A 16,334-nucleotide genomic window follows, 5' to 3' on the forward strand; every position below is an offset into this window, starting at 1 on the left:
TAGCATTGATCGATTTTGCGAAAAACTTGCCTTCATCAGAATGGTCCCCGCAGCCGCCCGGCTCGTGTTTCTGTTTGCCAGTGTCGAGAATGGCGGGCTGTGTACAAAATGTAAACTGGTTCCAAGTTCGGGCGTAAGTCCTTACATCTACTATTTTTTGTAATTTTTTCTTTGTTCCACCGATATGCATTTACACTTTCTGTAGGCAAACACAATATTTTACATTAATAATAGCTATAAAAGGCAATTATATCTGATAAAATTTTACTTAATATGTTAAGGTTCAAACGCCAATTCATAAATAAAATAAATGAATAATAAATTAGAACAAAACATTGTGTTGGCCAACTGAAGAGGGATATGATACTATGAAATGGCCTTTGAACATATTTTAGAAGAAGTTTCAAAAGTGAAGGTACAACAATTATATCATTTCGTAATTCGTTACTGTACATAACTACATAGTGTGGGTTAGGACTCAAGTCCTTTGAGTTTAAGTGCTTTAAGACTCGACTCAGTTTTTCGGACTAGACATTAAGTCTAAACTTGTGTCTTTTGTAAAAACTTAAGCCCTTTAACCCTTTTCGATTTATTGACCACATACGCGCCATTAGAATTTCAACATTAGCATTCCGATTTAAGGTTCAACTTAGATTACACTTTCAGGAAAAGTTACTTATCTTCAAATGAATCATCAAAGCTGGATTAATTGGAATATATTTGGATTTTTTGGAAAAACCTTGTAGATTGGTGCGGCCTGGAAAAGGGTTAAAAGACCTCTCAAATTATGTACAAAAGTTTTCTAAAAGGCATTGTCTCTACATAAAATTCATGGGTTATGACAAATCATTAAAAAAAAAATCCTGTGTTACTCGTAGATAAAACCTAATAAAAAATTTGACGAAGGATAATAATATACACGGTGCTCACGAGGAATCCGAAAGATTTTAACCACGTACTTCTGAGGCCAAAAGAAGGAAAAAATGTTATATGAGTTTCACTAAATTTCGCCAAAAAAAAAATTTTTTTGGTTTTTTTTTTAAATTTTAAACGTATTTGTAAATAAAAAGTTAATGTTATGGTAAAACTGGCACTGAAAATATTTTTTTACAATTTTTTTTTGGTAAAACTAGTTCTTGCAAAGGTTACATGTCACTTTTTGACATCTATCAATAAGGATATTTAGACTACGCCCCATAATGGCATCATCGCGATCAAAAAGGCGTTTTGCACTAAGTTACGAAGATGTTTTTTTTTACATTGGTATTAACTCTGAAACTAGGCGAAATCCATAAAAGTTTATATGACATTTTAGTCTCTAAATGTGATCAGTAATACACTGTCAAAATCTTTTGGGTTCCTCGTGAGCACCGTGTATAAACTCAATAAAGGACTCGATTCGGGACTTTTTTTTTATACTACGCCGGTGGCAAATAAGCATACGGCCAGCCTGATGGTAAGCAGTCTTCGTAGCCTGTGTACGCCTGGTGGTAGTTACATGCGCGTTGCCGACCCTAGCCCCCCCCCTTCCCCTCGTTGAGGCCTTAAAAGACTGAAGTTTTTTTAAACCTAGAGTCGCTCAGAAACGACTAGAATTCTTGGAATGTAGACTTAAGACTCGACTTCTTATTTACCAACTCGATAACTACATAAACTACATTATACAGTAAGCGTCAAATAGTGATAATGATAACCAAAGTGCTCATATATATTGCAATATACTTTTGTTACCATAGAAATAAGAATGTTACTATTTGACAACTTTGGGTGTCACTTGTGCTGACTGTACCTAATTCAATAAAATTAGTTAAGTGAATGTATTCTATTAAGTATTAACCTTAGGCGAGTTGGACACGATAGACAGACGACCATAAACGCCGTATTTGCGCTCATCTTCGGGCCTCAGCGTGCCCATTTTCTTCATCACGAGGTAAATCTGGACACGAAAATATACCTTAAAGCTTAACAAATCAACACCTTAAATCAAAACACGCTAACATGAGCGATCATATTACTTACTTGTTAGATGGTCTATTGATATTGAATAAACGGATTTATGTATATCCCGAACAATGTGGAGAATGGACAGGTAAAAAGAAAACATCTTCGCCGCGCGCTTTTAATTAATTGCCGCAGTTTTCGCTGTGCGAAATCGTTGTAAGTACTAGTCGATCACTATACGGAATTCTCGTTGTCGCCGGAAAGAAAAAATTTAGCAGAATCTCTACCTCAAGGCGGTGCCATAACATCGAATTAAGTCACCGACCTGCTCGAGCATGCCGTAGCTACGTATAAGGAAGTCCCTCTGCGCCAGCTGGCTGACGCGTTCGCGCTCCTCCACGACGGGGCTCTAACGAGAACAGCACGTTGGGCTTCACTTACTGCGTAAGAGTAACACTTGTCACCGACCTGCTCGAGCATGCCGTAGCTCCGTATAAGCAAGTCTCTCTGCGCCAGCTGGCTGACGAGTTCGCGCCCCTCCTCCACGACCGGACTCTAACGAACACAGCACGTTGGGCTTCACTTACTGCGTAAGAGTAACACTTGTCACCGACCTGCTCGAGCCTGCCGTAGCTCCGTATAAGTAAGTCTCTCTGCGCCAGCTGGCTGACGAGTTCGCGCCCCTCCTCCACGACCGGACTCTAACGAGCACAGCACGTTGGACTTTACTTACTGCGTAAGAGTAACACTTGTCACCGACCTGCTCGAGCCTGCCGTAGCTCCGTATAAGTAAGTCTCTCTGCGCCAGCTGGCTGACGAGTTCGCGCCCCTCCTCCACGACCGGACTCTAACGAGCACAGCACGTTGGACTTTACTTACTGCGTAAGAGTAACACTTGTCACCGACCTGCTCGAGCATGCCGTAGCTCCGTATAAGGAAGTCCCTCTGCGCCAGCTGGTTGACGCGTTCGCGCTCCTCCTTCTCTACGATGGGGTCGGGTTCGAACGAGCACAGCACGTACGCGGGCTTCACTTCTTTCTCCTCCACCTGTTACAATACTGTATAGTAAACTTTTACGAAAAAATGATATGTCTAATGTAACATAAATAACTTAAGATAGAGAATTCAAATTAAAGGATAATATCTGCTTACATTCCTTTTTCAGGCCACCACCGATGGTCAGAGTGATAGCAACACTTCACAGTATATACCTACTATGGGGAGAATGGAAAGCTCCGGCTTCCCAGTTAGCTTTCTGTTCTCCATCTCTTTCGGCTCCCTCTCGGAGTGCTTGGCTGTTTTCTCATTGGTGTATGGTAGACCACGCTGTCTTCGTCTGGGGCTTTCTTCTCTGTCATGACCTCATGACTCTGGGTTAACTACGTACTTACAGTGGGGAGAATCCAAGGCGAAGGCTTCCCAGTCAGCTTTCTGTTCCCCATCTTCTTCGGAACCCTCTCGGGGCGTTTGGACTTACCGTTTTGTCGCTCGAAAGGCACCACACTGACCTTGTGGTTACCAAGGTTGAGTACAAAATACTCACAATGGGGAGAATCGAAGGCGACGGCTTCCCAGACAGCTTCCTAGTCTCCATCTTCTTCGGAACCCCTTCCACCTTTTTGGACTTGACCGTTTTCTCGCTAGTGGAAGCCACGCTGGCTTCGTCCGGGGCTTTCTTCTCCGGGTCCTTGACTGGCTTTGGTAGCGGTTTCGTTTTGAGGAGAGCTTCTGCTTTCGCTTTTGTTTGCTATTTGGAGAAAGTTAAATGAGTAAATCCAGCACCAAATAAACTTTTTTATAAAGGTCTGTAATAATTGCAGAAGTATCTTTCTTACCAATACCTATGGCTGTTTGGAGGAGACTTCCGCTTACCAGGCTAATCTATAATGTTGTCTATCTTGGTTTTATTTTGTTATTAGAATATTAACACGTATAAGTCTGCCTACCTATACAAGTCAGAATAATAGTAGGTATAATATAATGTTGGTACCTTCTTAAATGCATGATATTTTGTATCTATCCTTTGTTTTTGGAACGAAATATGCTTCAAACAACAAAATAATCACGCATTTAAGAATTAACTATTTTATTTTACAATTTTTTTTCGGTTTTACAAGGTATTTTACATTTTTTTTTCGATCGTAATTACTAATTCATAAGGTCAAGTGGCAGACTCTGAGCACCTGGAACTCCTCGCGCTGCAGGCGCGTGCAGTCGCCGCGGGCGCGGGAGGACGCCGTGCCGGTGTACAGCGAGCCGGACGGCTGCTGGAACAGGCACGCGTACTGCTCGCCCACGGGGTATACGCGTCTGGAATATACACGATTTTAATATGAAAGCCGTTTTAGTTTAGGGTTAAACTATTATAAAAGTATCTAGTTGGGTAGCGGAAAGGGATGGTTATTCTGTACCTACAGCAGTTAAGGGCGTAAGGGCGTAGTGTAGCCCATTAGGGAGAATATATTTCGAAAATGTCAGTATTTTTTTGTGTTGTCCGGACTTTTGTTAGGATATATCATTTTTTCATATATACTACTTTAATTGCATGACATCTCTTGCTTGACCGATTACGTACTACTAAACTACGTTTAGCTTGGCACGTTCATCCTGATTTCAGATTATATTTTCACGACATACCACTCTTTTAGAATATTCGTAGTTATAAAATAAAGTAGTCCAGTTAATGAAGAACAGTTAATGCCTGTGAACGGCGTAAAGGGAATCTACCTAAAGTTTCCTAAATGCGTTTCCTCCCACTGTATCTGCGTCTGCCACGGTGTTTTCTCTGGCTCTTTTTCTTCGCCGGAAACGACTTCCGAAAACCTGAAAAAATAAAGACCAGTAAGTAGGGTTTAAAGACGTGTTGAAATCACAAGATTCGCTGTCACAGGGTGTGCAAAAACTAACCTCAGAGCCGAAGACTGCGAGCTTTTAAGACCTACAAAATCCTCCATCTCCTACTACGTAACAATAATACTCATAATTTACACCATCAGTGTAAATAATTCCTTTGGAATAAAGTTTGGGAATTGTAAGTTAAACAGTGTGACGGATGTATGGAAAATATTGGAAAGTTCAGAAGGTGCTAACTTAACGTTTGAGGGATGAAATAGTGTGCGGTGACTGCTTACCACCAAGCCGCAAGTAGCCAGCTTGTTTGCCACCGACGTGGTATAGAAAAAAAAAGTACCCCGACTGTCTCATAAAAGAGGATGCCGAACAAAGTGGAAGAAAATTGTCGGAAAGCGGACGCTGGGCTCCAAAGCAGCTGAGGACGCAACTAGGATTTATAAACGCTCTTCGGTCTTCATATTGAATGCGGATCCGCGTGCTGCTCCGTTTTGCGAACGGTATAACTATTATATAAGTACATAACACTGAAAGATGAAGAGGAGCACTTGTTCACGAATGCGGCGGATGTCCTCCTACAGTACGCGCCGCTTGCCGCACTGCTAGATGTTCAACATGATACACGTGTCCGTCAGCAGATCCTCGCGGTCGAGTGCGGGGATAAACGCTCAGATAGAGGATAGTAGGTACTTCTTCAAGTACGCGCCGCTTGCATTAGAGGATAAACGCTATGATGTGGATGTTACTTGTTGGTCTGCAGCAACCGGTCGCGGATGCGGCGGCGGTCCTCCTCAAGTACGCGCCGCTTGTCGCACTGCCAGATGTTGAGCATGGTGAACGTGTCCGTCAGAAGGCCCTCCTTCACCTCGCGGTCGAGTTGCGTGTCTGTGTGGAAACTCGGCGAGTGGTTCACCTACAAAGATTTGTTTGCCATTTACAGTTTACTGTTGTGTATTTTAATCTCGTAATTTATAAGAAATAAGTATTTGTCAGGTTGGCTAACCTAACTTAACCCAACCTAACTATCAAAAAGTACAAGTAGAAAATTATAATATTTTAAATAATCGACTAACTTACTTCTAAAATATACGGGTGGAGCTTATGATCCAACAGGATGTCGAAGCCGAGAATTTCGAAGCAAGCGTGCACCTGAAAACGTTAGACTATTATTTATAATATATTGCATATTGCCAGTCACACATGACAGGAAAGAAACTCGTGGAAGCAACAATTTCTAAATCTCTATTTCCACATACCGACAGCTCGAGTTTTAATAACTACTCAATACCTATAAGCAAATAAGTATAAGACAAGAAAATATTTTATATAAAAATACCATTAACTATTTACTATCGCTCACTTACTTATGTACCTACATAAAATAAAATATGCTTAACTAATGAGTAGGTATCTAAGCAAATGGCGAATCGACTTAAACGCGTTTTATCTACTTACTTATATTTTAATAACCCAAATATCGGCAAATGGAACAAACTTAACGCAATGAGCAGTTCCAAATAACATATAAAATAATACATCATTGCATTAATAAGACTTAATAAAGAAAAAAACTCCACAAAGCGAGTTGGTAGGTACCTACTGAATATTACAATGAAATGTGTCAAATGACGTGAAGTAAGTATTCATGTTGCGTGTAGATATGTAAACAACACCCATTCTATATGACAATCTAAAAATATTTGGCAAATTAAAAAAAGATCGACTTTAGAGAGCTTTTCTATCAAGTACTCAATGTAAGAGTGTATTTGCCGTGGGTTAATGAAGATTAGTACATCATTTAGAAAGGGTTGTGAAGTGTAAAATGTTTGTTGAAAGTCACAATAAGACAACGATAAATAACCTTTAGAGCCATAGAATGGTATTCTGTACTATCTACGAAGCTACGAGAACAACCGATTTTTGTAGGTAGTAACCATGTCGTGTGAGGGGAAGCACGCGTGATAGCTGTGCTTGAGGATGGGCCAGGCGGAGATGACGGTCTTCACGATCACTTGGTCGATGGAATGCCATAGTGCGTCCAGGTCCACGCCTTGCGAGAGCAGGATCTTGTTGAGAGTCGATATCTTGCTGGCCCCGGAAATGTCAAACGTTGTAGGCGGTGGCATAATGATAGCGAGTAACGATGAGCGAGTCGTTTCTTACCGAACGTTTTAGAATACTGAATTCACAGGCAATAATGTAATATGTAATCAACCTCCTTATTTAATCACGTTTCTTGAGCGAAAAATTTGATCGCTACTCATTTAAATAATTTGCTATACCTAGATTTTTTTCACACAGTCGTCTGCAATAATGTAATATATGAGTATCTCTTCGAAGGCCGTAAAAATATATGACACGCTCTTATGGCTCTACAAAATAAGATACTTTTGCTGGCTTCGTTGTCTAACATATTACACTTGTTTACCGTGGCTATGATCACCAAGTTTTTTTTTCTTTCGATGCGATTATTTCCGACATTATTCACTATATCAAAAAAAAATTGTTGAAGACCCATATTCGCTTTAAAAGACCTATCTAACGACATCCCATATTATAGGGTTAAAGCAAAAAAAAATCTAAAAATGAGGGAAATACTTCCCTGTATTCTATAATTAAGAGGTATTCTAAAAAAAACATTTTATTTTATTGTTTTGTCGGATTGACTTCTATATCCTTGCACTAACGACCACGGAACAGAGCCTCGCCCTCGGACGGGCATACAGACAGACATGGCAAAACTATAAGGGTTCCTATTAATTGACCACGGAACCCTAAAACTGACTGACAAAATCAGTACTATTCATCATAATCATTGTGAATCATGGGAACAAATTAAAAATTATTTATATTTTAATATATTCTTGAGAGCTAGGCATGTCTAAAATCAAAAGGCGCTTTACAGTGCTACGCTGTAGCGCGTCGTAGCGCGTAGCATTCTTAAAATACAGAAGGCAGGCAGAATAATTTCTGTAATCATTTCCCATTTGACTGCCTTGACTGGCATCGCATACGATTGATGCAGTCTACTGGCTGAAATATTCAAGTGCTCTATCTCTAATGCATCGGCCGGCCTAATACTTTATAAATTTAATTAATAAGGATATGAATTCAATCTGGATTAGATATGGATCGAATTTATGTCCTATAATTAAAATTAGAATAAGTATGCCTGTTTAGCCTGGTATATCTAATCTCATATAAATACTTAAGAGATAGATTGGCCGGGTGCACACGGCACTATGATTCTGTACCGTCACCGTTGTTTCAGCACCATTGTGGTCAAACCTTTAATCAATCAGATTTATAAAATCTGAACGCCGTTCCAGGTACCACTTAGGTAGGTACGCAGGTAGAAGAAAGCAGGGTGCTTACCGCTTGCTGCCCGCCTCGGAGTCGTACACGTAGGTGCGGCTGTGCTTGTTGAGGGCGTAGTTGGTGAGGTGCATAAACACGTTGGTTGTGTTGTTGACGTTCGGGTCCGCGTAGCGAGACGTAGCGAATCTTAAAATTGAGTTTGTGTAAAAAAAAACATTTCCGATGATAGATTTATACAATCGTGATATAATAGAGAGTTTTTCAGTCGAGTACAGTTACTAGATTAAAAAGCTTGATTATGTCAGTATATCACTATTGTTTATAATACTTTTTCTACGAGTCATCTAAAATAATACTATTTTTACTATAAAACCTGAATAATTCATGAAAATTGGTGAGTATCTCAGTAGAAAAAAAAAGTAGTACAATACAAAAGACGCGGCACGTGATTGGTCACCTTTTTTAGGGTTCCGTAGCCAAATGGCAAAAAAACGGAACCCTTATAGATTCGTCATGTCCGTCTGTCTGTCCGATTCTGTCACAGCCACTTTTTTCCGAAACTATAAGAGCTGTACTGTTCAAACTTAGTAAGTGGATGTATTCTATGAACCGCATTAAGATTTTCACACAAAAATAGAAAAAAAAACAATAAATTTTGGGGGTTCCCCATACTTGGAACTGAAACTCAAAAAAACTTTTTTCATCAAACCCATACGTGTGGGGTATCTATGGATAGGTCTTCAAAAATGATATTGAGGTTTCTAATATAATTTTTTTCTAAAATGAATAGTTTGCGCGAGAGACACTTCCAAAGTGGTAAAATGTGTGACCCCGTAACTTCTAAAATAACAGAATGAAAAATCTAAAAAAAATATATGATATACATTGCCATGTAAACTTCCACCGAAAATTGGTTTGAACGAGATCTAGTAAGTAGTTTTATTTTTATACGTCATGAAATTAAAAAAAAAATTTTTTCTTCAAACCCATACGTGTGGGATATCTATGGATAGGTCTTCAAAAATGATATTGAGGTTTCTAATATCATTTTTTTCTAAACTGAATAGTTTGCGCGAGAGAACCTTCCAAAGTGAAAAAAGTGTGTCCCCATCCTGTAACTTCTAAAATAACAGAATGAAAAATCTAAAAAAAATATATGATATACATTACGATGCAAACTTCCACCGAAAATTGGTTTGAACGAGATCTAGTGAGTAGTTTTTTTTAATACGTCATAAAATTTAAAAAAAAAAAATTTTTATCGTCAAACCCATACGTGTGGGGTTTCTATGAATAGGTCTTCAAAAATGATATTTAGGTTCCTAATATATTTTTTTTCTAAAGTGAATAGTTTGCGCGAGAGACACTTCCAAAGTGAAAAAATGTGCCCCCCCCCCTGTAACTTCTAAAATAACAGAATGAAAAATCTAAAAAAAAAAATGATTTACATTACGATGCAAACTTCCACCGAAAATTGGTTTGAACGAGATCTAGTGAGTAGTTTTTTTTAATACGTCATAAAATTTATAAAAAAAAAAATTTTATCGTCAAACCCATACGTGTGGGGTTTCTATGAATAGGTCTTCAAAAATGATATTTAGGTTCCTAATATATTTTTTTTCTAAAGTGAATAGTTTGCGCGAGAGACACTTCCAAAGTGAAAAAATGTGCCCCCCCCCCTGTAACTTCTAAAATAACAGAATGAAAAATCTAAAAAAAAAAATGATTTACATTACGATGCAAACTTCCACCGAAAATTGGTTTGAACGAGATCTAGTAAGTAGTTTTTTTAATAAGTCATAAAATAAAAATATATATTTTTTTTTCATCAAACCCATATATACGTGTGGGGTATCCATGGATAGGTCTTGAAAAATGATATTTAGGTTTCTAATATCATTTTTTTCTAAACTGAATAGTTTGCGCGAGAGACACTACCAAAGTGGTAAAATGTGTGTCCAAAGTGGTAAAATGCTGAACGAGATCTAGTAAGTAGTTTTTTTTAATACGTCATAAATGGTACGGAACCCTTCATGGGCGAGTCCGAATTGCACTTGGCCGCTTTTTTTATAGTTGATTACAGCGTATAGAAATGAATATTATAGTTGAGTTGGGAGCCCATACAGGAAAAGTACGCAATTAATATACTTGTTCAACCATTACAGTCGTCAGTCAACGAGTAGAAAAAAACTTTGAACTCAGTATTTATTTTAACTCTTGCGCAGACATCTTCTAATTATTAAGGCAAAGAGATAGCGTTAAACTCTATGATATTAATATGATTGCATTGTACTAAAACAGATTTCCTATGGCTATGCCTTGGTAACCCTCATTTGTAAGACCTACTTATTCATATTGTCCATGGAAAACATACCTAACGAGACCTTCATTGTAAACAAATATCCTTAAAGGATCGCACGAAGTTATAAGTGTGTAGACGCGGATGTCGAACTTATACCCGTCGACTAAGTACGGCTTGGCGAGGTAAACCTGGAAACAATCACTGACAACTGTTAAATTAAGTACCTTTAATACATATTAGGCCATGATAATCAGTAAGCTCAATTAAGCGTGTGTTGAGAGTACAAGAGCAAAAGTAAGTCAAGGAGTCAGTTAAGTAAGGAGTTCAGGGATTATTTGGCCTCCTAGTAGTTTTGTGCAGTGTTTATTACTGATCACAGATATGCTACGAGTGCTACGCCGTAGATCGCTGTTGGTACTGTTTTCCCGTTATGAAATTAAAATTCTAAAACTGAGGGCCTACCGCGAATACCGATATACGCAATTTGCGGGCATCCTTCTTTGCCACTCTAATTACGCCTTAGGTGGAGTAATAGAGAAAGATGCCCGCAATTTGCGAACATCTGTTTCTGCGCGATGCGGTACGCCCTCTGTTCTTTAGTATTTCGGTAACTCATCAGATGTGTCACGCGCACTCATACTACTGAAAGACATACTTAAGCATCACTTATATAGATTAATTAAGTATACAATGTGTTTGTATGTTACTATGTATTAACTAAATCATGAAGAATGTCCTTTCACGTAGTATAGTCACTACTCAAGTCAAAAATGTATTGCTATGGAACTGATTCTTACCTGACATATAAGTTTGTCCGTAGGTTTAATGTCTTTCAGTGATTTAGTCAAATAAATTCCACGACCCTGGCTGCCGCACTCAGGTTTTATTATAAACGTTTTATTTTTGCGCGACTTGCTGTAAGTTAGGGCTTCACCGAAACTGAAATTCAAATTTTAAAATAATAATTGATAAGACTGACAAAATAACTTAAATTATAATTACTTTTTTTGTAAATCGTAGTAATATAATATATCTGGTACACAGTGCCCTAAGCATTTCTAGACCGTGGTCAAGATTACATGGAATTTTCTTGATGAATTAAGCGACGTTTATTGCCGCATTACTTCTGAGAATAGAATTTTTAATCCGTCACATCATTTTATCACGGAAATTGACAATGCTGCAGCAGCAGTACTGTTGCAATAGTAGTTAATGCTCCTGCAGTCGCGATATTCTTATGTATCACCTTAATATGTACCTATGAAGGCAATAAATGACTGAATACTGAATACGAATGTCACCTTTATCAAAGCTGGCCTACACGAAATGCCCGAAATTACCTATATCTATCACTGTGTGCTTTACTTTATGCGATTAAAACCTGCTTTGGTTCACAAGGTACCTACTCGGAACATGACTTATACACCTGCCTAAGAGCAGAGTAACCCGAAAGCTTTGAACAGTGTACTTTGATTATAATTAGAGCAGACTTTGGAATAAAAAATGGTCAAGTGTAAGCAAATCCAAAGACCGTGCTTCGCAAAAGGCCGGAGGTAGAGCCAGCCAATGTCCAAGTCTAAGCGAAGACGTAGGACGTAGGCCATGCTCCGCAAAGGGTTTTAACCTCTAGAGCTTTCCTGCTAAGCTCATTCATGTGAGGCTGAGCTTCAGTAGGGGCTTAGCTCTGACAAGAACCAATGGCCACAAGAGTCTTAAATAGCAAATTATTGATTAAGAAAACGGGACTTAATCGCGTAAGATTTCAAATTACCTCTGACCCGACTTTTCAAGGACGTCGTTGTCCCTATAGTCTTGAAGAAGACCGAGTAAAGTCGACATCATCATCTTGACGTTGAAGGTAATTTTAGAACTTAACGCGATTAATTCCCGTTTTCTTAAATAATAATGTGTCACAAATAATGTATCAAATTAGAGTTTTTCAAAGAATTAATTCCCATCGAGCTGGAATTTGTTTGAATACCTTCATTTGGTCCTATAAATGCGTGTAATCCGTGTTTGCTCCATTCCAAGTGGTTTGCATATTTTTTTCCTTTTTTAGTTTTTTTTCTTGTAGATCGAAAATGGTACGTCCAACGGGAAGTTAGTTCTAAGTTCTAATCATGATCCGAAAGTTACCTGAATGTATATTCATAGTCAAAATTGTTAGAAAATGGCCGCCTTTTTTAATTTCCTTATTTTTGGTAAAATCATGTTAATAATCTGAAAACGCCTTCTGCAGTGTCATCAGTGTCTGATCCACCATGGTAGGTTCCTTCTACATGGAGTGGCTTGGCAATCCAAGGAAAAAATATCTCCTAAGGATCTCTTAGCAATAACAACAAGTCGTTCTTGAACACATTTTTGAGATTCGAATGTACGCACACCTCCTGGGATGGAGCAAACTCGGATTACACGCATTTAGGACCAAATGAAAGTATTAAAACGATTTCCAGCTTGCTGGGAATTAATTCCTCAAAACGCAATTTTTTTTCTAATTTGATTGGCCTAAGTCGTGAAAGTTTAAATCAGTGTTTTTAAAGGCAAAGTCTAAGGTTTAGCTTTTCATGAGGCTGACGCGGAGCGTTCGATCGGCGCATGCGAATGAGGCCAAAGGTCGAGCTGGAAGAAAGCAAAGCTTGGAATTGACCAATGGCGAGGTGGGAATGGCTGGACATCCGGAGCGTTATCATACAATGCAACTAGTGGCGAAGTGTGAGCAAAGCAGAAGGCCCAGCTGCGAGAGAGGAAAGCTTGGATTTGGACCCATGGGCAAGTGAAAATAAGGCAGAAGATCGACTTTTGCATAAAGTAGAAGGCCTACTAGCCTAGCGTCGCAACGCCGAACTGCAAAAGAGTGGCTTCAAACCGAACATGTCACGGTTCTCCTATTGCTCGGCCTTTGGCTTAACTCGAAAGCACGAGTTAAGATGCTTTTGGTTTTCGGAATCCGCGGGGCCCTTTATTTTACCTCTCAATTAGGTCGTAGGATCGCGGCTCTGCAGCAACTCGGCCTAGCTGACAAATCTGGCGTGCAAGAGAGCAGAGTTCGCTACAATATCGGTAATCTACGTCAAAAAAATCGGCTGGGCATGGTAAAATTTTGTGGCCATGAGCTTTGGGGGCCTCCGCGTAAGGTCAAAGCAAGGGCCTACGTTGGAGACGTGCTTACGTGTCCTCACTCTCTTACTTTTACGACCCTTCGTTATTAGATGGGTACTTGCACACGTATCATAAAGTTTTGTGTACATACTGTGTTTTGTGTGTTTTGTGTGGTAAACTATTTATTTATTCTATGTTTCTTTCTTTTGTTATGTTGTTATACTTTTGTATTTCATAGCTTATCACGAATAAATGCTATGATTTCTGATTTTCTGATTTCATACTCCACTACACTACGACTACGATGCTGATGCAGCCTGCACGTTTTTTTCCCTCCGATTTTGGTGACCCCCCCCCCCCCCCCCCTAGACGTGGTGGCCTAAGTAAGTGCTTATTTTGCTTAAGGGTTAATCCGGCACTGCTGGTACACGCCAAATGGGGAAGTACCTACCTATTCTATCTTATGTAACGATACCGTGGCGACATCACTTACTACTTAGTCACTTTGTGTAGTTGCAGCGGCGAAACTAGGGATAGTGTATTAGAGCGGACAAAACGCCACTAACTCGTCCTAATAAAGGGTGCCCAATCAGAGCCTTAATCACAGTTTTACCAATAATAAAATTAATTATTTTATTTCGTACTTACTCTGCTGGAAGGCACCACGTTTTCGGAAAGAAATTGTACTCCTTCGGATATATCTTTTGCATTCTGTTTAAATTCCGCGCTAGAAGATCTTTCCTGTAAAATCCAAAAATTAAAGACCATCCGTGACGGTACCTTATTCCTAAAACATAAGACTCATTTCGTACCGACAAATCTCCAGCATGCCCGGGAAGTGGTTGATACGTTGGAACCGCTTCATCTCCTTCGCCCTCTCAACGGAGACGCTCATGTCGGTCCAGTAGAAGTTCCAGGCGTCTTCTTCGGACACTTCTCGCATGCCGAAGGCGCTGGAGACCCTTCGGATGGACTCGTACCGACAGTTTGTGAGGCATATCGATATCTGGGATCTGTATGAGTAGTAGAAAAATAATCTTCCTGTCGTATTTTTATCTATAGTATAACGTTCACTGTTTTCTTTCGAGTCGTACACGCAAAAGAACAGAACACTTGTAAAACATTTTGGCGATTATTAAAAATGTGCATGTTATTTTGACATTATTCCCTGTACCACAAGCAAGACATTACACGTCTTATTTAATTTTAAAGTTTTTTATGCTAGAAGTCCACCAGACGCCTGAACGTGGTCCTTCGAACCGGATTTTTACGATCTCGATGATTAATATTTTTGTGGGTCTGTTTCCTTTAACAGGTTTCGATCTTTGTAACGAATTGTCTGTGATCATACGTATCGCTCAGCCTAAAAATTCATGATTGCATTAATTGTTGACGCTCAGGGAATCCCTTCCTTCTCCGACCATAGGCAACCCCTGCAGGAAATGTTAATAAGTTTTTTTCTCGTAAATGTGGTACTGCATACCTCTTTCGCTTCTTTTTCTTGCGGGTAGGTTCGGAGGTGACAATAGGTGCAGCTCGTGACGTGGGCTGCGATGTATCGTCTTCACCGCTGAGCTTGCTGTTGTAGTTGCGCATCAACGACACAATGGACTCGTCGAAGTCGCGCTCCTCCTTTCCCATCATCTCACCCTTTTCTTCTGTAATAACATTGCTTCTAAATTACAAGTAGCTACGTGGCTATGTTCTGAGTTCAGTGCTTAGAGTCAGACTGAGCTAAGTTGGAAACGATTTTGGTAGGTAGCCCAGCATTCATAGAAGTTTGTCGTTTAACATAAGTAACGCGGACTTGACTATGTTATTATGTGACCCACGTCAGCAATAGTTACTGCTTCTTATCTATTAGTTGAGCTTTAAATATATATATATATATATACGGTTTTCATTTTCATTTTCATTTTCGGTCGCCGGCCAATGCGTAATTGTGGACTACGATCATGTTAACCATTAAAAAAAAGTTATATGGAAAAGTTTATACAGTTCGAATGATTATTTATTTAAAACAAGTTACTTTGCCTCACTAAATTATTCGCAAAAAATTCGCATTCACTATCATACCTATTCGATAACATTTTGCATAGGTATTCTTTAACTAAAATACCTATTTTAAGCACTTCTAACAAAAAGTGAAACAGATAGATCAAATTAATTATTTTTTGCTAGTTCTATTAGTTTTCCACTACCGTGCAGTCCAACGTACAACGTAAAAATCTATCTACTGCTTAATATTACCTCGTGATTTATCATTTTTTCTCTTGAGAACTGGGCTGGCATTCTTAGAAGTCTGTTCGGATAGCTGATCCTCATCGCGTAACAAAGCGTCTTCCAACTCCAACTTAGGGAAGTCAAAAAAAGCAGAAATTAAAAGAAAAGTAAAGTTCTTATACCTAGCCAAAATACCTACATCAACTAGCTTACCTCCATTTAGGGTTCGAGTTGTATAAATGGAAAACCTAAAAGAGTGAGCTTGACATTATCTGGCTTGCAATAAATACGTGTCAATGCCAAGTTTCGGGACTTATGGCTAAATATTATCTTAATAACGGAACCCTAAAACATAAAAAAATGTTCTGTACACAATCACTAAATGGTAAAACACATATTTTTATAAGTAATTCGATCCTACGTTTTATTTACTAATATCATTAAAATTTTGCAAAAGACATTATTGGAAACTGTTTTGTTTTTGTTTCGTGCCAGTTGTCATGTCAAACAAACTAACCGTCACAAAAATTAATCATTTCCGCTTTTCACAACATCCGGAAAACTGCAAAAGCCCTGTTACACTTAGTTCATTACCGTCATA

The 16,334-nt window shown here is 38.9% G+C and overlaps 1 protein-coding gene across 3 annotated transcripts; it reads right to left on the minus strand.

The window, feature by feature from the left end:
• Positions 1-31: 31 nt before the first annotated feature.
• Positions 32-16,240, minus strand: LOC133527058 (tubulin polyglutamylase ttll6-like). Of its 3 annotated transcripts, none has more exons than XM_061863945.1 (18): positions 16,155-16,240; positions 15,947-16,078; positions 15,761-15,863; positions 14,994-15,168; positions 14,323-14,523; positions 14,159-14,251; positions 11,209-11,350; positions 10,484-10,599; positions 8,167-8,295; positions 6,726-6,879; positions 5,869-5,940; positions 5,538-5,704; positions 4,669-4,764; positions 4,125-4,251; positions 3,485-3,688; positions 2,848-2,988; positions 1,838-1,936; positions 32-199 (listed from the first exon to the last, which is right to left on the minus strand). In XM_061863945.1, exons 2-18 carry the CDS (start codon positions 15,950-15,952, stop codon positions 191-193), a joined length of 2,034 nt encoding a protein of 677 aa, XP_061719929.1. In that variant the 5' UTR covers positions 15,953-16,078; positions 16,155-16,240; the 3' UTR covers positions 32-190. The 3 variants fall into 3 exon arrangements, with proteins under 3 accessions (XP_061719929.1, XP_061719930.1, XP_061719931.1); XM_061863946.1 differs by having other exon boundaries at positions 15,947-16,063; positions 16,155-16,173; XM_061863947.1 differs by having other exon boundaries at positions 14,994-15,165; positions 15,947-16,219.
• Between the last annotated feature and the right edge of the window lie 94 nt (positions 16,241-16,334).

This window comes from Cydia pomonella, chromosome 17 (assembly GCF_033807575.1).
Source record: "Cydia pomonella isolate Wapato2018A chromosome 17, ilCydPomo1, whole genome shotgun sequence".
Lineage (NCBI taxonomy): Eukaryota > Metazoa > Arthropoda > Insecta > Lepidoptera > Tortricidae > Cydia > Cydia pomonella.

Coding starts and splice junctions, on each gene's coding strand:
- LOC133527058 (XM_061863945.1), bottom strand. Junction 15,169..15,760: donor AAAAAATGATAAATCACGAG/GTAATATTAAGC, acceptor ATGTTATTACAG/AAGAAAAGGGTGAGATGATG. Junction 8,296..10,483: donor TACAATGAAGGTCTCGTTAG/GTATGTTTTCCA, acceptor CTCAATTTTAAG/ATTCGCTACGTCTCGCTACG.